Below are 23,916 nucleotides of genomic sequence, written 5' to 3' on the forward strand. Positions count from 1 at the left end.
AACAATGAATATGTGCATAGCAACGTATACGTCCTCAGCAATAAATGTTATGTTTTTCCTGAGTAATTCATCTTGTTTAATTTTTATATGGATTTCCATTTTTATGTTAGAGAAGAGCGGTAGGCCTACACTTGATCATAAGACAGACATTACAACAGAAAGGACAACAGGAAACAGTGTAACCGATTTTAACAACGGATCAAAGAAATGTTTCACCAATTACCTGAAAATACTATCAGTAAAAGTTAAACTAGGCAGTTTGTCAGAAACAAAGTGTTTTTAGATAGAAGACTTTGAAAAAAACACCAAGGTATTTTTACGTTTTTATTTATATCCTAGAAAAGAATAGAAATTTGGCAGTAAAGCACTAAAACAAGTATAATTTAGCTTAAATTACTTTGGAGTCTTGGGGAATAAATTAGGACACATCTAAAGAATATATTACATATCAGATCAATTCTGAAGCTTAAGTAGCTACGCAGAGATCCTTATTCATTGCATACGACAAATACGCAGGCATTGCACCTGCGTATTTGTCTGAGCTGGTTATCCCGTATATACCTGCATGCCTGCTGCGTTCACAGGGTAGTTACTTGTTAAGCATCACCTGGGTTTGCAAACAAAACTGTGGGTGAGACAGCTTTTTGCTCACTCGGTGTTTGTACGTAAATCAAACCTCGACTAAAAAGGCCAGATAAATCAAACTGGCAATTAGATTTTTATTTATCTTAGTACGAATCATACTTATTATTATTATTATTATTATTATTATTATTAAAGTAAAGATGAGAACTATTATTCCTGTTAATTCGACTACCATTAGGTGGCGCCATTCATCTTTAAGTCCTTCTCTTGGTTCTGTTTTTAAATTCTCTTTAAAGTATTGACCTCTACGATTTATATTTAGGAGGAGATATCGATTTATTTTAATTACCTTGTGAAATAATACTATATGGTTGAAAAATATTTATACATAAAAACCTTAAGAGTTGATGTGAAACCATTTGCATACATAGAAATCTGAAAAGAGTTAAACAGTATATTCCACCAAGTGTTTGTTTAAGTTGTCCAGGAAGATGAGATCAAACTAAAACATACTATAGGAGTTCTGTAAGTGTGAATATTACTCACCGAAACCTCATTTTATCATCCCTTGGCACCCTTTGCCGACAAATGATAACATTAATTGGTAAATGAAAAATCCTGAAAGGCAAAAGAAACAGTTTATGTAAACCATTCTTCAAAATAAACTGAGTTAAAGCCTAAAGTACATCTTCTGTCGAATAGTATTTTATTGTGGGACTTTGTGGCTAAAAGCTCGCCTCAGGCCAAGTGCTGTGTGGTGTGAAAGAGCAATGTTTTATATTATCAAACAAATTTAAATATCAGACCAAATGATCTGAGTAAAGAAAACATGCAGTTTTCATATGATTATTTCATTTATTAAAGCTAAAGAGCTATCTTAAAAATAGCTTTTTGAAAATACAATTGCCCACTTGTTAAATCATGAACTGTGATTTACCACAAAGGAATTCAAATTCACTAGCAACAGCCCTTCCACACATGTAGAATCAGGGGAACACCTAAACATAGCCTGTCTGACAACATGAAGTAGGCTACAAGATCTCAAAATGCAACACATCATGTCCTGAGCTAAACAAATTCAAAAGAAAATGAAAGACAAAGTCAGCACACCATAATGAAAGCAATTATCCACAAATGACTAAAACATGGAATAGTGATACAGGAGGGGCCAGACCACCAAAATTAATCCAAGAATGCAAAGATAACTCCTCCAGGATGTCCCAAAAGAATCCAGAACAGCATCTAAAGCACTGCGGGTCTCACTTGCCTTAGTTAAGCTCAGGGTTCATGATTCAACAGTAAGAAAGAGACTGGGCAGAAATAGAATCCATGGAAAGGTTTCAAAAAGAGAACAACTTTAAACTAAAATAAATCCAAGAGTTGCCTGATGTAATACTTGCACATCATTTCACAATAAGAATATCATTTTAGCAGTCCAACACGATGGCAGTATTGTATGGTTTAGGGCTGCTTTTCTGCTACAAGCCCTGGGGGACTTGCCGTAATTAATGGAACCACGAATTCTGCTCTCTGCCAGCAGGTGCTGCAGGAAAATATCCAGGTATCAGTTTATGACCTTAAGCTCAAGTGCCCTTGGGTAATGCAGCCTGACACAGCAGCAAGTCTGCCTCTGAATGGCTCCAAAAAACAAGAATAATAATAACAACAATAACAAATAAAGGTTTTTTTCTAACCCTAGTCCAAGTCTTAAATCGTATTGATTAGCTGTGGCGTCATTTAAACTGGCCAGTCATGCTCGAAAATCCTCCTGTGTCGCTGAATTGAAACAATTCTGCAAACAAAAGTAAGCTCAAATTCCTCCAGTGATGTAAAAGACTTATCGGTAGTTATTATAAATGCTTGTTGCGAATAGCCAGTTATTAGGTTTTGGTGGTAATTAATGTTTCCCAACACGCTAGGTTGTTGTGGATAGTTCTTTTTCCCATAATAAAGTGGGAGCTATTAAAAAGAGCTATCTAATTTACTCAGGTTATCTCTGTCAGATATGAAACGCTTTTGGTTATCTGAAGTATTTAAGTGTGACAAAAAAGACAGAACAGAAGAAATCTGTGAAGGCACAGATATCTTTTCACAGCGCTGTTCACTGCCTCAAACATATGACTCCTGAACAAACACATTCATAACTACAGTGTTCTCGTAAACCAGATGGTGAAAAACGTGCTGGTAGAGTAACAGGCATTATCAGGCTCTACACACATGTTAAGGCTTTTATGATGGGTGAAAAATGTTATGATCCTTTGAGGATTTAGGCTTATTGGTGGTATGTCGTTGAACTGCAAACACCAACAAAAGACAATAAACTAAGCAGTGCAAGATAGTTTCTATGGCTTATTCACAACCCCATTCCATTCATACTGGTTTTAGCCCAAAGTGAAATTCCCAGGATACTGAGCCAAAGAAATAAGAGCAAATAGGTCCAAAAAACTGCTGAAAAGAATCTAATTTCTTGGTTGCACAAAATAATTCCCCCCTTCTCTGCCAGCATTTACTCTCTGTCTTCCTTCATCATACAATTCTGGGAAAAAGAGCAAAAGGAGTAGTTGAAACATGTCAGCTGCCTTTCGATTGCACAGAGGAATGTTGGCAAGTTTTCACATTGTTTTCAGTCACTGGGCCAGATAAGAGTTTGCTCTAAGATTGATGGCATTTAATACCACCAGTTCCTACTCTGTGTTTTCCCATATGAGCTTCACTGGTAAAAGCATCTAAAATATCTCAACAGTTCATTTCCTCTCTGCCCTAGTCCAGGCTTTTTCTTTTACCGTAATTTTTGATCCCCTTTTCTAAAACACATTGAAACAGGTTATGGCTTTTTCTCTCTCAACTGTGTCTGTGTTTATCATATCAGTTATAAATGACTATAAAAGGTCATCAGTTCTGACATATTCTAAAACGTTTCTTTCACATGGGAATAGGGACTGCTTCACAGAAGAATTTTAAGGATTTAGGTTTTAGACATCCAAAATGCCTGCAAGACATATGTAAAAAGAGTTCAGTTTAAAGTTTAAGTTTAAAGCAATGCAGATTTAGACATAGTTAGATAATTTTTTGTCTTTTAGATTAATACGTTTCCCTTTGATTTGATTTGATTTGGTTTGAGGAAACCTTCATAATGAGCTATAACAACATTTAATTTCCCTTTGGGATTAATAAAGTATTTTTGAATTGAATTGAATTGAATTATATCCAACTGTTTTTGTTTTGCATCTCAGTCTTTGTTTTAAAAAGGTTTTGTGTTTATCTGAGACATTTTCCCCATCTTGAGAAAGCTCCCAGTAACATTACAAGTCAATACTTTTTCCTTTAATTGTTTAGCAAACTACATTGCTGAATGTATCTGCTTGTCTGCCTTCACACACTTATGAAATTGAATGACACCTCTTTCTTAAACTATAGGGTTTACAATGATGTTGGCCCACCTTTTGAAATTATAACTACTTCAGCAATTCTGGGAAAGTTTTCTACAAGGTTAAGGAGAGTGTTTAATGATTTTTGACCATTGTTTAAGCAGCTCATTTGTGAGGTCAGACACTGATGTTGGACAAGAGAGCCTGGCTCTCAGTCCCCACTCTAATTCACCCCAAAGGTGTTCTGTTAGCTTCAGGTCAAGACTTTGTGCAGGCCAGTCAAGTTCTTTCACACCAAACTCATTCATCCATGTCTTTATGGACCCTGCTTTTGCTCTGGTGCACAATCATGTTGTAAGATGAAGTGGTTAGTTCTTATTAAAAAATATATATTGTTAGTATAAGGACTGATTATGTCGAAATAGGACTCGCATGCAAAGATTATTTTAGATAGAAGGCAACCAAAGATGATGGAGAAGCAAGAAAAACCCATAACAAATACTAAACAAAACTGGACTTTGTAAGAACTGAATTGCCAAAGCTAACACACAAGAATCTGAAAAAGAACTGAGCTAACCAAGGAGTAGAGACAGTGATCAGTGACAGGTTAGGAAAATATGATCTTAAGACAAGACAAAAGGTTCTGACGACCTGGAGAACAAAACACGGGTAGCAAAGACATTTTGGTGAAATGACAGGTTAACTCTTCCAGGAGTCCCAGACTGATTTCATCATGGTAATAAAAAAACAGCTTGTTATTTTCTTACCCAATGCTGGGTTTCTGAGTTTATGTTGTTACGACAGCAATTGTGTATTTTTAACCAAACATCGGGTCAAAAATTGTGACCTAGTTAATTTAAGTTACAGAGGACACCAGATGTGGAGTCACCAATTTGACCTACAAAATTACCTGATCAGACTACCTCAAGGTGAAATATTAAAATGGTACGTTTGTGAAATTATGCTATATAATAATTTTAACATGAGTAGCTTGTTTTACATGCTTTAGTTAGCATAAAAGCATGGCTTTGTTCATTTAAGATAATGTTTATTTGCAAAGTAGTTCACATTCACTTTAATCACAGAATAGGTCACAAAGTCAGTATAGCCAGGCAATATTTTTACAGTGTTATATGTTACCAATATTTTGTTATCAACATTTAGTAGTTTGTAATTAGGCTTGTTAGACATTAGAAGGTTGCTGTCTTTTTGCGTTCAGTCTGGTTATTTTTTATTCGAAAATAAGCCAAAAATAAAAACCTTTCAAGGATGCAGGTCACAAAGTTGTTAGTACTGTTGCCTTGCAGCAAGAAAGTTGTGGGTTTGATTTTCTGTGGGGAGTTTAGAAAGTCTCTCTTTGCATACATGTGCTTTCTTTGAGTCTGTCTGCTTCTTTCCTAAGTAAATATACAGGTACATCTAAAAAATATGGGTATCATGTAAAAGTTAAATATGTTTTGTTGCTCATTTCAGAAAGCGAAACTTATATATTTTAGGTTTATTATGCATAGAGTGAATATATCAAGTCTTTCTTTTTTGTAATTATGATGATTATGGTATACACACCTTAATCAGTTTACTCAAAACATCCGCAAAGGTTTCCTGAGCCTCTAAATGGTCTCTCAGTCTGGGTCAGTAGGTGACACAGTCATGGGGAAGACTGCTGATTTGACAGATATCCAGGAGACAATCATTGGCACCCTCCACAAAGAGGGTAAGCCACAAACGATCATTGCTAAAGAAGCCGGTTGTTCACGGAGTTCTGTAACCAAATGCATAATAAGTTGGGTGGACGGAAAAAGTGTGGTAGGAAAAGGTGCCCAACTAATAATCATTGAGAGCATTGTCAAGCAAAGTCAAGCTTCAAAAGGAGCGGACTGAGGCTGGAGTCAGCACCTTGAGAGCGAATATGCACAGACAAATCTGATTGACTGGCAACCTGGCCTGACCTGAACCCTATAAAGTATTGTAAGAGGTAGATGGGAGACACCAGACCCAACAATGCAGATGACCTGAAGGCCACTATCAAAGCAACCTAGGCTTCCACTACACCTCAGCAGTGCCGCAGGATGATTGCCTCCAGGTCATGCCACATTGATGCAGTAATTCATAGAAATGGAGGCCCAACCAAAGTATTACGTTTTTTTTTTTTTTTTATCGCATTTAATATTCTAATTTTGTAAGACAATGAATTTAGGGTTTTCGTTATCTGTCAGCAATAAAAAATCTAAATCACATAAAATTACAAAAAATAAAGGCATAAAATAGGCTTTCCCCAGCAGTTTTTCACAGTGTATTGTGGGGTATGTGCACCCTCCATGGTGGTGTAGCGAGCTAGGTCTGCATTTTTAATATGAGGAACCGGGGTTCAAATTCTGCTTGCGTCAGTTTGGTCATCTGGCATGAAAACTCAGCCAAGTTGGTGTGCAAGTTACAATGAATTCCCGAAGTGACTCCTGAAAAAGGAATTAGCAGAAAAAGCCTTATTATTGTGAGGTATGTGAGCAATATTTCATCATCTATACACAAATGTATGCAAGTGCTTTCAAAAAATGAACTTACATCTTGGGCCAAAAATCATAACGTGCTGAAAACATTTGATCAATATTGTTATGAAAATACTTTCTAGAATTAAAACAATAAAAACACTGCAGGTGGAACTGTTTTATTATGGGTACTGATGGCACTATAATATTCATTGTCCATATCGTTCTCATTGTCGAGCTACTCTTTGAAGCCTCAGTGTCTCTGCTGCTCAGCCACCTCAGACTGGTTCTGCTCAATATCTGTGGCTCGGTGTGGATCAGAGAGATCTATTTGGAGACAGACACTGATAACAGAGCTCTTTGTCCTCTCTTCATTACATCCTGTGGCATGTCCGATAATAGTTCATAAACACCTCCGGGTACAGGTGTGGCTGAATTGGAGGCAATAAAAGCATCTGGGAATGCAGCACGTTAGCAAAGGTGCAACAGGAATTTCAAACGGGATTAGAGGCTGTTTTTGTCACGTATAGGGTTACGTGTCCCTGTGAGAATGTGATCTATGCCAAGCCCGCTCTTCATGGCAAGAAGAGAACAAGAGAGCAGGCCACCCGAGAAGGCTGAGCCCAAAAGAATGCAGCTCTGGTATTCATTAATGAAGAGAGTTCTTTGCAGTGGTGGAACAAGAGGGCAGGAATGAGGGGATAGGTTAACAATGATACAGGAGTGGTAGAAAAAAAAATTTGAAAGAAAATGATGATTTATTAACACTTAGCAGTAACAACTGGGGCTTACTGCCTGAAACAAAATACAATAAGTCTGGTAATGTTTATTGGAAAATTTTATTTATGGTTTTATGAAATGTTGCATGAATTCAACTGTTGACTTCACAAAAAAATGCCTGTTTTTGAAGTCAACCCATGATTGGTTGTATACAGCTTACAAGGCTGTGATTGCCGACGCATAACTTACAAACAAACTCTTTGGCATCCTGCTCAAAGCTCTTCTGCATCTAAAATAACAATACAAAGATCTGTATAAAATATATAACATTCTTTAACTTTTTTGTTAGTTTGCAGCTCACAGTAAACAAGAAACTAACACCTTTTTGGCCCTTCAGTGGTAACCGAACCAGCAGAATCACCAGATCTGGGCACGCACTCACTATCACACATGCAACATACTTTATGAGGAAGGGGGTGAAACAAAATGACACATCCCAAAACTACACTTTTTCAACACCCGCTCTGTGTCAGTTTAAATAATTATAATAAAAACACACTTTATATATTATGCACCTCATTGTTCACATCTCAAGACCTTTGCAGAACCAGCTGCTCAGGCTGGAGAAACATGAGCAGCGGGGGCTTCAAATCTTGTGTTATCAGTTTAAATTAATGAGATCAAGGACAGTTCGCCGAAGGGAGTTCATCGGTGTGATGGGAAAAAGATTACTCAAAAGTAAATCCAGAAAAGAGGGAGAGGAGAGGGAATGAAGATCAGACAGATAACCCCTTGCTGAATATTTAACAAAAGTAAATGAAATGAATGATATTTAGGGAATGTGGAAACCAGATAAGATAATATCTCCTTAACTTAGTGGGGAAAGATATAAAATAGATAATAAAATTAATAACAATAATAATGGGGATAAGCAGCATTTTTTATAATATTTATATAAATAGCATGGCATGCACTCTGTGAGAGTATATTGCCATATTACAATTCACAATACTGTCCAAGTACCTCAGAGGATTCATCTTTTCTCAGTGTGTCGGGCAGGCTGCCTGCAGGCGTCCGGCTCAGTGTGAAAAAGAGGGTCAGAGCCCAGCTCTGCCGTCGAAATGGGAAAAACAATCATTTTTTTAGACGTTGCCTCTTTTTTCCCAAAATTTATGCATTCACAAATGTCTTGCAGTCTTCACAGATACTCAAAAGTTATTTTTTTCTTCCATTGAGAATCCAAATCTTGGTTGCTTAAATAAAGATTTCCACTGCCTCTGACTCCAGATCATCCAGGCCTCTGAAGGGATTTAGCAGCATCTTCTTAGGCACTGTCTTGTCTGGAGGTTTAAAAAAATAAGGGAAAGAACAATTATACTACTGCTGGAAAGTGAGAACATTGGAAAAAGTTTTGCATTGACTGAAAAGCTTAACAGAAGTTCTTCACAGTCACAGAAAGAAGTCGGCTGAATGTGCTCAGTCAACAGATTCGCATCACCTCCCAACCGTGCACATTCCACAGGCTGCAAATTATGAAGCATGACATGCACTGATGCAATGTGACCAGATGGTTAATCCTCACCATGGTTAATCAATGTGAAGTGAGGGCAAACATGACTGGATGTGTGCATTTTGAGTTCCTAGCTTTATAATGTGTGATGTTTAAGCTTTAAACTGTGACTCTGATTGGTTGCTCACCATTGTTTAGCTTAGTTGTGCTGGTTTCCTCATTAGGTCTGGTTTCCTCCGCCTGCTTTTCGAGCGTTGAAGGTTCCAACTGTGCAGATAACTGACGGATTGGCAAAGTCTGATCATCAGACAGATTTTTACCTAAAGACACCATCACAGAAGATGTCAATATTTTGTTTTGATGCACATTTTTGTGAGTTGTAAAGGTTCATACTGCTTCTAACCTTTACTCTCTGTGAAGGCCGTGCTGATGGAGGGAGTGGAGGAAGCTGGTCGGAGTGGAGCCCCCACCATGTTCACGAGGTTTACTCGGGGACTCCGCTCATCCTTCCGACTTTGATCCTGATGCAGCCGCTGGTTGAGAATCTTTATCACGGCATCTTTTTCCAATATCTGAGCATAAAGGGCTCGAATTCTGATGCAAACAAGGAATATTACAATATTGGTTAAAAAAAACAACACACATAATAGAGCAAAAAGATCCTTTCCATCATGGCTTTCTAAAAAAAGGTACCTGTTTTCCATCTCCTGATTCCTGTGGTCGGGAAGTGGCAGGTCCTCGTTGAAGCTGTTGTTAGAGGAGTGGCAGGGCGAGTGGTTAATGATGGTGGTGTCTCTGAAAAAACAAAAATAACATATAATAAATATAAAAAATAAATAATATATTCGGGGGTGGATGAGATCCGCCCTGAGTACCTCAAGTCTCTGGATGTTGTAGGGCTGTCATGGTTGACACGCCTCTTCAACATTGCGTGGCGGTCGGGGACAGTGCCTCTGGACTGGCAGACTGGGGTGGTGGTCCCCCTTCATAAGAAGGGGGACCGGAGGGTGTGTTCCAACTACAGGGGGATCACACTCCTCAGCCTCCCTGGTAAGGCCTACGCCAGGGTATTGGAGAGGAGAGTCCGACCGATAGTCGAATCTCGGCTTCAGGAGGAGCAGTGTGGTTTTCGTCCCGGCCGTGGAATACTGGACCAGCTCTATACCCTCTGCAGGGTGCTCGAGGGTTCATGGGAGTTTGCCCAACCAGTTCACATGTGTTTTGTGGACCTGGAGAAGGCATTCGACTGTGTCCCTCGTGATGCCCTGTGGGGGGTGCTCCAGGAGTATGGAATCGGGGGCCCTTTATTAGGGGCCATCAGGTCCCTGTACGAGCGGAGCAGGAGTTTGGTCCGCATTGCCGGCACTAAGTCGGACCTGTTCCCGGTGCATGTTGGACTCCGGCAGGGCTGCCCTTTGTCGCCGGTCCTGTTCATAACTTTTATGGACAGGATTTCTAGACGCAGCCAAGGGCCGGAGGGGGTCTGGTTTGGGAACCAGTGGATTTTGTCTCTTCTTTTTGCGGATGACGTGGTCCTGCTGGCCCCCTCTAGCCAAGACCTACAGCATGCGCTGTGGCGGTTCGCAGCCGAGTGTGAAGCGGCTGGGATGAAGATCAGCTCATCCAAGTCAGAGGCCATGGTACTCGACCGGAAAAGGGTGGCTTGTCCTCTTCAGGTTGGAGGGGAGTTCCTGCTCCGAGTGGAGGAGTTCAAGTATCTCGGGGTCTTGTTCACGAGTGAGGGAAGAATGGAGCGGGAGATTGACAGACGGATCGGTGCGGCTGCCACAGTAATGGGGGCGCTGTGCCGGTCCATTGTGGTGAAGAGAGAGCTGAGCCAAAAAGCGAAGCTCTCGATTTACCGGTTGGTCTACGTTCCTACCCTCACCTATGGCCATGAACTTTGGGTTATGACCAAAAGAACGAGATCCCGGATACAAGCGGCTGAAATGAGCTTCCTCCGTAGGCACTCCCTTAGAGATAGGTGAGGAGCTCAGCCATCCGGGAGGGGCTCGGAGTAGAGCCGCTGCTCCTCCACATCGAGAGGAGCCAGTTGAGGTGGCTCGGGCATCTATACCGGATGCCTCCTAGACGCCTTCCTCGGGAGGTGTTCCAGGCACATCCCACCGGGAGGAGGCCCAGGGGACGGCCCAGGACACGCTAGAGGGACTATGTCTCTCGGCTGGCCTGGGAACGCCTTGGGCTCCCCCTGGAGGAACTGGAGGAGGTGTCTGGAGAGAGGGACGTCTGGGCGTCTCTGCTGAGTCTGCTGCCCCCGCGACCCGGTCCCGGATAAGCGGAAGACGACGAGTACGAGAATAATATATGTGCCAGTAAACATTAGTAAGTAAAGTACCTCTGAGCAGCAGCAGTCGCAGCCACCTCCATGGCGAACTGCCTCATGGTGCTCTCCTCCAGGTACTTCTGTTCCCAACGCACCATGTCGGCTTCGAGTGCCAGGATCCGCTCCTCGCGCTCACGCAGGCGTTCTTGGAGCGAGCTCACGGTCAATCCCGGGGGCTGAGACTGTCTCTGTAGTAGAGAGATGGAATATTTTAAAACTTAATGACAAAAAAAAAAACGTAATGCTCTGTCACAGCTTTCCTTGGCCAAGAGGTTTACCTGCTGTGCCCTCAGACTCCTCAGCTCCTGCTCCAATCTCGTCCTGAGCTTCATCTCTAGGCTCTCCCTCTTCTCACATGTTGACTGCAGCTGAGCCAGCGCGCTCTGGAGCCTTTCCACCTTCTCCACGTACGCCCTCTTCCTCCTCAGCTCCTCCTCGAGCTGGCGACCTCGTCCCCGAGCCGCCTCCAGAGCCTCCTCAAGCTGCTTCGTCCTGAGGCTCTGCTCTTCCACTGTCGCTCGCAATCGTTGCAGCTCCCGCTCCATACGCTCCCGCTCAGTATTTTGCTCCTCATCTGAACAACAAAATATAATGGAAAGGTGAGCCTTGATGCATGTAGGAGAGCTCCAGGAATAAGTGTAAACCTGGGCACTGTTGTTGGTTGGGTGGTAAGGGCTTCGCCTGTCATATGAAACTAGAGATGCAACAGTCAACTTGCCACAGATCGGCCACAGAACTGGCCAATTCCAACAATTTTTAGTCTATAAACACATCAATCACCAGTATGTACATAGATGTACTTTTTTTAATAAAAAAAAAAAGTTAAGGACATATTATTTGATGCATAAATAAGAAAATATTGCAATTCCATAATTTTACGTTTAAAAACAGTCACCGCTATCAAAAACCCTGCAGCACATATTTTTCTCTGGCATCAGGCAGAATTGGCTGGCCAGACCACGAAGAAAAAGCCTGATTGCTGCATGTCTGTATGAAACGGTTTCCAAAACCCACGTAATAATTTCCAGAGTGGCAACATGGTGGCCAATGTTCTTCATTTAGCGAAGCAGTTCTGGAATGCTAAAAAGAAGAGGGAGGGAGAGGAGAAGGGAAGGGAAGGGGAGAGAAAGCTTTCCCATCCCTCTGACCCACATAACACAAAACATTCCTCATCAAGGCCACACAAACATCAACGTGCTGCCTGAGACCAGATCCTCAAACAGACACCACAAATCACACTCCCAACAGGTGGAGGGGGGAAGACCTCATTCCTACCACTTCTACTGCTCCGCTATGATTACAGGACGCTTCATTTCCTTTTGCACAAAGCTTTCTTATTTCTTATTAAGCCTTCTTAGCAAATCAGCCAAGGTTATGCAAGTGGAAATTCCTTCATGCAAAAAGCTCCAGAAAGAGGCCCCATGCTATGCTGCAATCTACTAGTTCAGTCATGCATCTTGTTTCTAAAACAGACTCTAACTAAGGACATAGCGAAACCTCGGGATGTAAAACTTCAGCTAGAGGCCATCTAGTTACTGCAGGCACATGACTTTGTCTGGGGAAGTACGTTTTACTACAATAATGAGCCGCAGAGGTATGTGCTTAGAGCAAAACACGCTATTTTAGTGAAGCGTAAGGTTCCTGATTTGACGAAACAAAGGAAGTAGTTCTGGAGTTGGCCTGTTCAATTGACAGACTAAAAAAATAAATAAATAAAATAAACCCTCCTTGCTCGGCTAGTGGACAACACTGTCACACTGAGATATCGAAGAGGCCATCATCCTTTCAAATTGAGAATTTTAGGACACAACAGGATAAGGATTTATCTTACAGCAGAAATACCAAAGCTGACTAAATGTTAGCAACTAATGGCGCTAAAGCTAGCATGGAGCTTTCTCGTTGGTACTAAATTAAATGACTATTTAACTGTTTTTAACAAACCTTAAGTGTATTTGATTATCTCAGGTTCAAAGCTTAGATAGTTTAAACGTGACAGAATTTCTGCAGGTTCTAAGTTAGATTTAAGACTTTTTAACATACTTTTAAAACCATGGTGACTTAAACTTTAGTACTATATGAAATTCACAAAATTACTAAAGCTAACCAAATTACTTACAGCTTACAACTAACTCACTTAAAAAAATAACAAGAAAAAAAACTTTATATACGGATTTGGTGTTTCTGACTCCAGTGATTTTATGCCTAAAGCTTATCTAGCTTCGACACCTTCAAACGCATTGCAGGGTAAACCTCAGATCAGCTATTGTTAATGGGTTTTAGTCAACTACAGAAACCCCTGTTTTCAAGCCAGACCTTATTACATACATACACTTTTCATGTCAAAGGAGCTGGTTGTAAATAACTAACAAGGATGTTTTAATTTTATTGGTCTAAAGAAACTAAAACAGGCCAGTTTAGGGAGATTTTTTTCAGGGGTTCACTAGGAGGCTGAATGTGCAACTTCAGCCTCCTGAAACAGCCTCCTGACGTGGCTGTTTACCACCCTACATCAATGGCTTTGTCATTTTGTTAAAGAGTAATAATGCCTAAATTCCTCAGCCAAAGCTGCAGCACATAAAAAATGGATGCCTGATGGGTATTTCTCAAAACTTTTAAACATGAAGTCAAAGGAAGAAGCAATAATGGGCAACTGTAGACATGTAAGATATAACTAAAGTCAAATTAAGAGATTGTTTTGTGACCTGGTCCTATGTAAGACTTTTAAAGGCTTAAAAGACCATTAAACTTTAGATTGTTTTGTGATTTATGAAATCTTTGTTTTTGTGAAAACAAAAAAGAATGGATTATTAGTTTTCCTCAAATACTGTCTAGTCTCTTTCTAGTGAGCCCAGTATGGTTTATTGCCTTGTCTTGTGAGCTTTTACAAGTCAAACTCTAGCTCTGAAAAAATAAACCAGCACACTTACTTTGTTCAAGGAGTTTAGCCATAATCTGCTGGTTGTGGTCGGCCACCTCAACTTCTTTTGCAACATGGTTTCTAGCTTTCTCCAGGTTTTCTGTGATGGAGTAACATTTTGAAGTTAGCTCAAACAGCATCTGGTATTACTACATTTTGCCTCTTGGTGTGTCATATGGGATGTTTCATACCTCTGAGGTCTCTGTTGAAATCCTGCAACCTCCTGATCTCGGCCACCAGCCTCCTCCTCAGTGTCTGCTCCAGGTTTTCCCTCTTACTGCTGCCCTGCATCAGTGTCTCATAAGCCTCAGAAATGCGCTGAATCTCCTGCTCCAGCTAAAGAAGGAGGGGGAAAGAAAAAAAAAAGCAGGAACAAAAAAAGAAAGTTTTTGGTTAACCCAGTTTATATGCTAGAGAGTATCTGGGAAGTCAATTCATGTTTCTGCAATGTATTCATAGTTATAAATGTGTTTTTACAGGCTAATGTGGGGGCGATCATGTAGTGCTAGCATAACTTTAAGAAGGAATTACGTTTATTTTAAGATTAAGTTTTTTAAGAATCTGCGTGTGGTTGTGTGTGTGTATGTCTGGGGCATGATTCTGAGAAGGGAATCAAGTTTGCACCACTCCCTTTAAGACTGATTTATATCTACATTCCTGAGAGCTAATAGCTGCAATTCCAGGTGTGTGCGCGTGCATGCACAAGAGCATGCAACGCAATACACATAAAGAACGACTGACAGCGATTTGGGAAAGCTGCCAGCAGCAGGGAAGGTGTACATGCCTGAGCCTGGGCTGTGGAAACGGCAAAGAGACACCCACCATTACAACAGTCACTCAGGCATGTTTACTCAGGGCTGCGGCCCAACGGGGAAAAGTTTCCAACCCTGGTAATTATCATTCTTTAGGGCTGAGGCACGGCAAAAACCATGTGACATAACTCCAACGGAGAGTGGGTTGATTTTTACAAAGATTTGGCTGAAGCGTTGAGTGTCGCCGATGCTGTTTCAAACATGCTGAACAAGGATATTAAAGGCAAGTATAGTATAAAAACAGAGGGAAAAGCGCCTCTTATAAGCAAGCGCATGGGAAAAAATGCAATTGGACGAAAAAGGAAATGGCCCATTCACTTTTACTTTTCTTTTCAACTACATCCTAACATTAGCCCATTACCCAACTAAATGACAGCAGTGGGAAGTGACCAAAGTTACCCTTAAAATCAATGGCCTCCCTGAAAATAAATCAGACACACACACAGGCCTCCAGCATGTCAGCCACATAATGAAAGAAGTGTGCAAACACAGGAGCAGGCTGTGACCTCTGTTTGTGGCCCTGCATTAAGGAAAGGTAGCAGCTGCTGATCTCATATGTTTGTCCCAAGGAGGGTGTGTGCTAGCCCCAGCAGTCTCCAGATATCTTGGATATCAAGGGAGCAACTGTCAACTGGAGTTGTGTTTCAAAAGCAGGTGCCTGGGAGGAAGAATGCTGTGTGGATCTTCAGTTAGTACTTTTCTTTAGATTGAGATGTAATTTTTTATTTTAGTATTCTATTCTCGTTGACTAATTTCGGATGTAATTATCAGTTTCTCACCTTCTGAATCCGACCGGTCTTCTCCCTGTGAGCTTCCACCTCTTGTCTCAGTCTCTCATTTTCCATCACTAGAAGCTCCATCTGGTTAGGTTCCTCCAAGCCAGCAGGTGGCAGGCTGTTGAATGTGTTGTAGCCAGGTACTTCTCCTTGCTGATCAGACTGGACATATCTGTGAGAGAAATGTTGTTTTGTGATTGGAGGCAGAGTACGGTGGGTCTGGTTGCCTTGCAGTGTTATGTCAAATTTGATTAGAGGCCTCGTCTTTTTTGCTGCTAGAGCAGTAAAACAAAGACCAGACTAGAGAAGAAAGGAAAAAAGACATCTTAAGTACCATTGTATTATTTTTAATCAGACAGCAGACAAGCTCCCGCAGTTGCTGGGAACGTAAGATTCTAAAAATTCTAAAAGTGGAACATAGTGTTAGTCATACCATAGACTACTTAAGTATTTGTGAATATGCTGCTGCTGTATTCCAAACATTACAAACATCTACAGGGTCGGATTTGTTCCTCTGCAAGTATTTCGAAATTAGATTCCGTATGCAGGCTGCAGTGTGACTCATATCCGTAAGTATGTGTTTACGCATGTAAAACAAAGCTGAGTATAGGGCGGGTTAAGAAGTAATATCAATGTTATGATGTAATGCTACAGTAGTCTCTAAACCACACATAAACACAAATACAGTGAGGTAAAATAAAGTTCTTCTTCCCTACCTGAGTGGCTGAGCTTGAACTGGTTCCTGGACCTGATGAGGGACAAATCTCTGGCCCTGGATGGGGCTGTTGTATTCTGGGGGTGGGCTGCGTTTGTCCGTGTTTTGCCCCGTCCTCTGAAGACACTGTGGGGTGTAGTAAGGGAGCTCCGGATAGCTGTGGGAGTTGATTTTTAGTGCTGCAGCTTTAGCCGCTGCATCTCTTCTCTCCAGAGACATCTGGAAGAGATGCTCGCTGAGCGAGCGCACGTGGCTGCATTTGTGCTCCAACAGATCTGCTTCTTCGTGGAAGGATCCATCATGCAGCACAAGCTGCCCCTCATGGAGCTGCTTGTGGGCCCAATGGGAAGATAAGTACTGAGAATGTGCTTTGGCCTGCTCGTAGGTTGGCAGCTTCTCTCCATGCAGCTGGAAGCCACTTTCTGAGTGATGGTAATCCCCTTGGTGCTCCTGGCCCTGTGGCTCCTGCCTTGCTGACAACTGAGGAAGCAGTGGGTCCTCATGAGTGAGGCTTTCCAGAGAAGATCTGGGGCTCCTGCCCATTTCGCCACCACTGCTGGGTCCACTGTTGCTTCCGCTGCCTCCGCCTCCACGCAGGGCCTGCTGCTGGATGGCCAGTAAGGTGCGGGCGTCTGTGGGGTTTCCATAGCGGAGCTGTTCCTGGATGAGCCGGTGTAGGACCGTGCCAGACGGCTCCTCAGTGGACGACATAGTACAGTGTATAAAAAAGGTTCGCTCCAAAAGGATCAGCAGAGCTGCTTTGACTCAAAGTGAAAATGTTTTCAGTAAATCAGTTGTGAACCTGAGACAGAAAGACATAAACATAAACTACTTAAAGAGAAACAGTAAAAACAAAGAAGCCATACTTTTATGTTATAGAAACTGTCTATAGACAAGTAAACATTGCAAACAGCGACAATCCTGCGACGTGGTGACATTTTTCATTGCAGGCAAAAACTTCATGCGCCAAAAATTCCTTTCTTATGGGGAAGCAAAAACGCACAAAACCGCGTAGTAAAAATGTTTCGCCCCTCAAAGCTCAAATATCAAACTTATAGCAAAGTAAATACTCATAAATTCTTCAACACCGTGTCTGTGTCTCCAAAGTTTCAACCCGAAGCAGCAATGTAGCGTCTTTATCCACGTCCTGGTGCGACTTTTGATCTGATAGAAACAGAAGCTTCTCTTACCAGCTCACGCTTTCATGATGATAAATACCCCTTGATCGAAGAGGATTATATTCCAAAGTATTTCCAATATTCCCTCTGGGTTTTTAGTCGAGTAAAACGGGCCTGGTGTTGCCGCGCTCCTCTCTCGCTGTGAAATGATTATGGTGAGAGTAAGCGGCGATAATAAGTAACCGAGGAGGGACTGAGGTCGGAATGCCAGGAATGTAAAACGCGAGGTCCCTCGGGGATCAAAAGCGTAAAGAAAAACCACACGGGAGGAGGAGGAGAGCGCTGCGCTTTATTAGGCCAGCGAGGAATGAAAAAATGCAACGGGGAGAAAATGAAATGTGTCTAAAAACGTTTAAGTGAATATGTTTACATAAAAATAGAAACATTTTAAAGAACTAACTAAACTGCAGCAGCAGACTTCAAGAAGCACATGGACAATTTCCTTTTTTAAAAAAAACAAGAAATGTTGTATTTTATATTTAGATTTTGTACAATGACAATTTTAATATCTTCAAGAAAAACATAAAATATTAATAAAATCATTAGCTAAGCATAATTTAAAATAATGTGAATTCCAGGGGTGTATATTATTCCATAATAAAATGCTGCATTACTAATAAACAAAAAACAACTCATATTAGTGATGAAGTATAGATTTTCACTGCAAAATTTTACCAACTACATTTAAAAAAAAAAAAACACTGAAGAAAAACACCCCCCCCCCCCCTCCCAAAAAAAACGCTGAATCGTGTACTTGAACCAGTGAGATCACAAGAGGCAAAGATCGAGCTGATTGGGTTCAAATTTATGTGTTTCAGCCAGAGATTGACTTCAATGAACCACAAAGTTAAAACGGATGGTAAAACAGACACAATGATTGTCTTCAAAACTTTTAACTGGTGGGAATCTGTGTATGTTCTGAATGTATTTTTTTCCATCTGATTAGAAAATGTGTTTCCTACTTGTAAACTGTGTCAATGTTGTATTCTGCTTGTGCCACTTTAAATATTGCCAGTATTTGCTATTACAGTGACACTATATACATTATTAACTCATGCTATTGTAGCTTCCCTAGGATTTTTTTCTTACTTTGTCTCTCTTGAGGTGACAGGAGGAGTGATGATGGCATAAGGTGTATTGCAGCTATATATACATGTTTGGGCTAATTTGCAGGATTAAACCTATGTTTTTGGCAAAATTAGCAGGTGGTGCAGCAGTTCTGCAGAAAAAATAATTGAATCCTCTTTTTAATAGATGGCATTAATCAGCCCATGAGGTTTTTTTAATCGCATGACTTGAAATAGCCTACTTGCTAAAGATCTTTGATAATGACATATGGTGATTCAAGTCTGCCATGGTCCTCTTTACAAACCGTTGTTTTCTTATATACTCCTCAAATGTTTTCTGTTCTCACAGAATAGAAATACATTCTTTTGATGGTGGAATGTGAGCTAAATTGTGCACACAAAGAGGAAAAAAAACAAGAAAAATACAAATTTACATACTCAAAAATCTGAACAGTTCTCTTATATCTTATGTGATGTCAACAGGTGAATGGAAACATCTTTTTAATAGGGTGGATATTATCTTAAATGGGGATTTACAGCAATATAAACACAAAAACTCAAGATGACCAAACATTGTTCTACATGTTACAAAAAAAGTTTAAAGTGAGTTTGATTCATTTAACAGAAACGTCTTGAAGCCTTTAAAATGGTACAGGCTCATATTAAACATGGTTTAATATGAGCCTGTACCATTGAACTTTTGAGTCAGAAACAAAGGCTCATTTGTTTATGATTTTCCTTAATTTATTGTTTGTATTAGATATGAAGGTAAGTGGTCCAAAGGCCAAGAACTGATATGTGAAAAAATAAATAAACTACATCATTTTAGTGGCCAAAAAGTAGACTTAATTTTGAAATGTATTTACATGTTTCATTGTAAAGTTAAATATGTATTTCAAAAAAGATGGACATGATCACCTCAAAGCCTTTTGGTGGTTATATGCATTATGTTCTTCTTGAATGCAATTTAACTCAGAAATAAATGGCTGTCTATTTCATGACCTCATGAAAGCTGATAATATAGATATGCCCTTTATTTGTTGGTTTTATTAGACCTGAAAAGCAAGTGGTCATAAAAGTAAAAATAGAAAATAAATAAATGGATCATTATAACTAGCTTTAACTTTAATAAATAAATAAATAAAATAGACACCATAACTTTTATCCTTTGTTTACAGTTGTTTGTGAAGTAGGCCTACTTGAGCGCACCATTTTGCTTTGTGATACAACGTAGCTTAGTAATTATCAGAATATTAATATTTTTGCTTTATGTGTTGTTGTCTTTAAATATAAAGTAAAGTTTCATGTTTACAAGAAAAACTATTACTTAAACTTGTCTATAGGCTTGTCTGAAGGTACATTTAGCATAACATGTATATGTTACATCATGTTGTCTGGTCTGTTAAGTTAACAGTGTTTGACTTACATTAGTTCTAATGAAACTGCTATTTGGCTGTGTGCCCGCTCTGCCCTTCATCCATAGGTGTTCACCAACAAAGAAATGCTGAATTTAAAATCTCCTTCCAGGAACATTCCTGGAAACGTCTCTCAAATATGACTTGCTGTTGAAATGCCACATTATGTGGGCCTTTTATTATCCCCATATCAGTAGCCATTAATCTTGCAGAGGAACACATGCCAGTTTCTTTTTGCACAACATGACTGGCTGTAAAAGTGTGCAAATTCTTATCTAGCATCATGTTTTGCAAGTATAATCTTCATAATGAAAGTAGCTTCAGCTGTTAAATGTCTTATAGAGGTAATAAAGGAAACAGTGCAGCAGGTTGTCACAGGCATGAAGGAAACCAGCCTTGTGGCTTTCACCATAGATCATTCTTCAGTAAGTTGTTGCATCTGTTAAGGCTGTTACACATGCCTTAAACATTGAAACATTGTGTGTGTGTGTGTGTGTGTGTGCGTGTGTGTGTGTGTGTGTGGGTGGGTGTGGGTGTGTGTGTGTGTGTGTGTGTGTTCCCGTCTTGGCATCACAGTGAGAACCAATTTTCCGATATCACCATCAAATTGAGGCCCATTTGTACCAAAGTGAGGACATTTTGCTGGTCCTCACGACCTATTTTGCTAACGGTTAGGTTTAGGACTAAGATGTGAATTGAGTTTAGGTTAAGGTTAGGGTTAGGTAAGCACTGGTAATGGTTAGGTTCAGGGTCATTGTCAGGGTTGAAAGGGTTGAAAATGACTGAAAGTCAATGGGAGTCAACACATGGTCCTCACTACATATAGCAAAACAAGAGTGTGTGTGTGTGTGTGAGAGAGAGAGAGAGAGAGAGAGTGAGTGTGTTGCAGCTGTTCTCTAGAATCTTAGGTCTTTGACCACTACTGCAAACACAGATGCTCTTTGTGATGCACATGATACAGAGTTGCAGCTTGAAAAGATGCCACAGTTTGATTTTACTCTACGTACACTATATTGCTGAAAGTATTCGCTCACCTGCCTTGGCTTGCATATGAACATAGTCCACCCTTTGCAGCTATAAGAGCTTCAAATCTTCTGGGAACACCGTCCAGAAGGTTTACGAGCATGTTCTTTGGAATTTTTGACAATTTTTCCAGAAGCACATTTGTGAGGTCATAGACTGATTTTGGATGAGAAGGCCAGGCTCTCAGTTTCCACTCTAATTCATTCCAAAGGTCTCCTATCGGGTTGAGGTCAGGTCTCTGTGCAGGCCACTCATCCATACCAAACTCTCTCATTCATGTCTTTATGGACCATGCTGAACAGTCACAGAAGGTCAAACCATACCTCACTTTGACTTTTGTGTGTTATAGAAATGTCAGAGTTTGTGCTCTTAAAGACATAAATGCCTCGTATGAAGGCGGAATACAAGTCTTCATTTCTGTCAAAGCCAAATCATATGTCTGGACTTTACTACATGACTAGATCAAACCAGCACTATGTTAAGGATGTTAAACTTGACTCTGACTTGTGGGCGCTTTATACAGCAGAGGTTTCTGTTACAATATGGCAATCATATTTTCTTTTGTCCAATGCAGAGACTTGAATACATGCTTTGAGAACTTGAAAAATAGATGTCTGCAATGCTGTGCTTCCTGGTTTTCCTAGAATATACATTGTCCCTCCTTATGCTGACAAAGACCAGTAAGAGAGTTCAAATCATTACAATTTATAAGTTTCTGAATATCCAGTAAATTTTAGAATTTATTTTAAGTTGCTTTTTAGGACTTTTAAAGCCACGGTCTTAGTCATATATATTTATCAGATCTGTTATTATTGAGTCAGGTCCCTCGGGTCTTCTGGTAAACCTTTTTTGATAACACTCAAAGAAAAAAACAAATGATGATGACATAATTTTCTTATTACAGCCCTCCTCTGTGGAACAGCATTCCCGAAGAAACCTCACTAGACTCTCTTGTCTAGTGAGGTTATTAAAAGCAAATTTAAGATTCATAATTCTAGTTTGGGTTTTAGCTATATTAGGAATGAATATTGTTTATTTCTAATTTAGTCATATCTCAGTTAATTGAAATCTGTAGTTTTAATGCACTTTTAGTTTTTTAGGTTTTATATTGATTTTAAACAACGGAATTCGGTACATCTGTTTTGTTGTATTGTCATGATTAATGAACTTTTATACCTATTGTTTGAATTAAATGTCAATTTTAGTTTATTCATTTATTTATTGTCAATACCTGCTTTTACTTTTAGGGTCGGGGGGGCCTGGTGCCTATCTCCAGTCGTCATTGAGCGAGAGGCAGAGTACACCCTGGACAGGGCGCCAGTCCAACACAGGATTTGTTTGGATCGACTGCATTGGTTGTCCTAACCACCATGCATGCACACACTCACACCTAAAGGGAAATTTAGAGCAACCGGCTAACCTAAAAGTCATGTTTTTTGACTGCAGGAGGAAGCCAGGGTACCTGGAGATAACCCATACATGCACAGGGAGAACACGCAAACGGCATGCTGAATAAGCCCAGGCCAGGATTTGAACCCAGGACCTTCTTGTTGCATTGCAGCAGTGCTAACAACTGTGCCACCGTGAAAGTCCAACATGTTTATGTCTGTTTAATTAATTTATGAAATGTTTATTTTTATTCTTATTTATTCTATGCTTCTAATAATTCTGATGTCTAACTATAGTGTATTATCATTATTACTAACACAGTCATGTTCTTTCAGTCCTTCAAATCAATGTCACCTCTGTCAACCTGCGTAGTTCTGTACATTTTCTGTTTCTGTTCTATGCTTAGTTTGTTTGTGTTTGTTTTATCTTTTATTGCCTCCTGTTTTTATCCTATGTAAACACTTTGTGGTGCTCTTTTCATGTATGAAAAAGGCTCTCTAAATAAAAATTGAATGATTGATTAGTGTTAGATGGAGGGTTATAAGTATTATCACACTTTTAAATAATCCACGTTACGTCAAATCCTCCCACCCAAAATTCAAATGCAAGTTTGAGCTAACATGGTAAATGTGTGCAATCAAAGCACAGCAGTCCACAGCAATCGACTGTTGTATGTAGCAACTGGCCCCCAGCTGATTATCTTTTTAGACCTAAAAATCTATAAGCCCCCTGAAATAGTATTGAACTGCTGATGGTAACCACTATCATGCAACTGGCTCTTCAGCCCTCTTTTATTAAACACAAATTCCAATCATGGCCCAGATGGTGTGTATTGTTGAAGAGACTGCTTTAAAATAAAAATAAAAAAACAGCTGTGGCATCTCTGTGGGCAACTCTACATAAAGGAGAACAGTTAGCAAAGTGGAAGGTGTTTGTATTTCCCCCTCATATCTAGAGTCTGTGAAGCAGCTCAGTCTCCACCTTTTAAAAAAACCTGTTCATGTCATTTAACACCACCTCACTACTTCCTCCGTTCTCTCCCTCTCTCTTTCTGTGTGTGTGTGTATGTGTTTGGTGGTGGGCAACGCCTCTGGTCATTTTGTCCTCCATTGTAGCACACTTCCTGTGAACTACCAGAAGAATGTGAGGCTGATCCTTTGAGATTTATGGATGTGTTCCAAAAGTCATTACAGCAGATCAAAGTTTGAAATGCTCCACCACAAAATAAATCCTGTGTCTGTCTGTGGGCCCTATAACTGTAAGCCTGACAAAACCTATATTTCATGATTTGCATCTTGTTCGTGGAAAAGAACAGTGACATTCACAGAATATATGAGAAAACCTTAAACAGTACGTCTGTTGCTAAATTCGGTAAACTCTCATTGCTCCTGAGGTTACACAGAAAAAGAAAATGAATGCACATGCAGTAAACGATGCTAAATACATGGTTGTGAAAAGAAGCATTTGGCTCCTCACAGATTTTGGCCCCTCATTTTTGCTTTTTTTCACACTTAAATGTTTCAGATCATCGAGCAAATATTAATATAATCTGACTAAATACAAACACCAGTTTTCAAATAATGATTTCATTTATTAAAGAAAAATAGCTGT

The 23,916-nt window shown here is 40.1% G+C and overlaps 1 protein-coding gene and 1 long non-coding RNA gene across 2 annotated transcripts; one reads left to right on the forward strand and one right to left on the reverse strand.

The window, feature by feature from the left end:
- Nucleotides 1-7,259: 7,259 nt before the first annotated feature.
- Nucleotides 7,260-17,577, reverse strand: LOC124870519 (angiomotin-like 2a). The gene is made up of 11 exons (XM_047369256.1): nt 17,424-17,577; nt 16,235-17,035; nt 15,522-15,690; nt 14,122-14,266; nt 13,941-14,030; nt 11,292-11,587; nt 11,026-11,201; nt 9,363-9,464; nt 9,073-9,263; nt 8,858-8,989; nt 7,260-8,499 (listed from the first exon to the last, which is right to left on the reverse strand). The coding sequence occupies exons 2-11, from the start codon at nt 16,942-16,944 to the stop codon at nt 8,414-8,416; spliced, it is 2,097 nt and encodes a 698-aa protein (XP_047225212.1). The 5' UTR covers nt 16,945-17,035; nt 17,424-17,577; the 3' UTR covers nt 7,260-8,413.
- Nucleotides 15,704-22,862, forward strand: LOC124870520. Its single transcript, XR_007038793.1, has 3 exons — nt 15,704-16,087; nt 22,164-22,271; nt 22,363-22,862. It is a non-coding gene; the product is annotated as an uncharacterized LOC124870520 (long non-coding RNA).
- The last annotated feature ends 1,054 nt before the right edge of the window (nt 22,863-23,916 follow it).

The sequence above is a fragment of the Girardinichthys multiradiatus genome, chromosome 6, assembly GCF_021462225.1.
Source record: "Girardinichthys multiradiatus isolate DD_20200921_A chromosome 6, DD_fGirMul_XY1, whole genome shotgun sequence".
Classification (NCBI taxonomy): domain Eukaryota; kingdom Metazoa; phylum Chordata; class Actinopteri; order Cyprinodontiformes; family Goodeidae; genus Girardinichthys; species Girardinichthys multiradiatus.

Excerpts from the sequence above, each read along its gene's own strand:
- LOC124870519 (XM_047369256.1), bottom strand. The coding sequence starts at position 16,944 with ATGTCGTCCACTGAGGAGCCGTCTGGCACGGTCCTACACCGGCTCATC. Across the intron at positions 11,202-11,291 it reads GGAGTCTGAGGGCACAGCAG|AGACAGTCTCAGCCCCCGGG; the intron begins GTAAACCTCTTG and ends TCTCTACTACAG. Across the intron at positions 9,264-9,362 it reads AATCAGGAGATGGAAAACAG|AATTCGAGCCCTTTATGCTC; the intron begins GTACCTTTTTTT and ends TGTTTGCATCAG.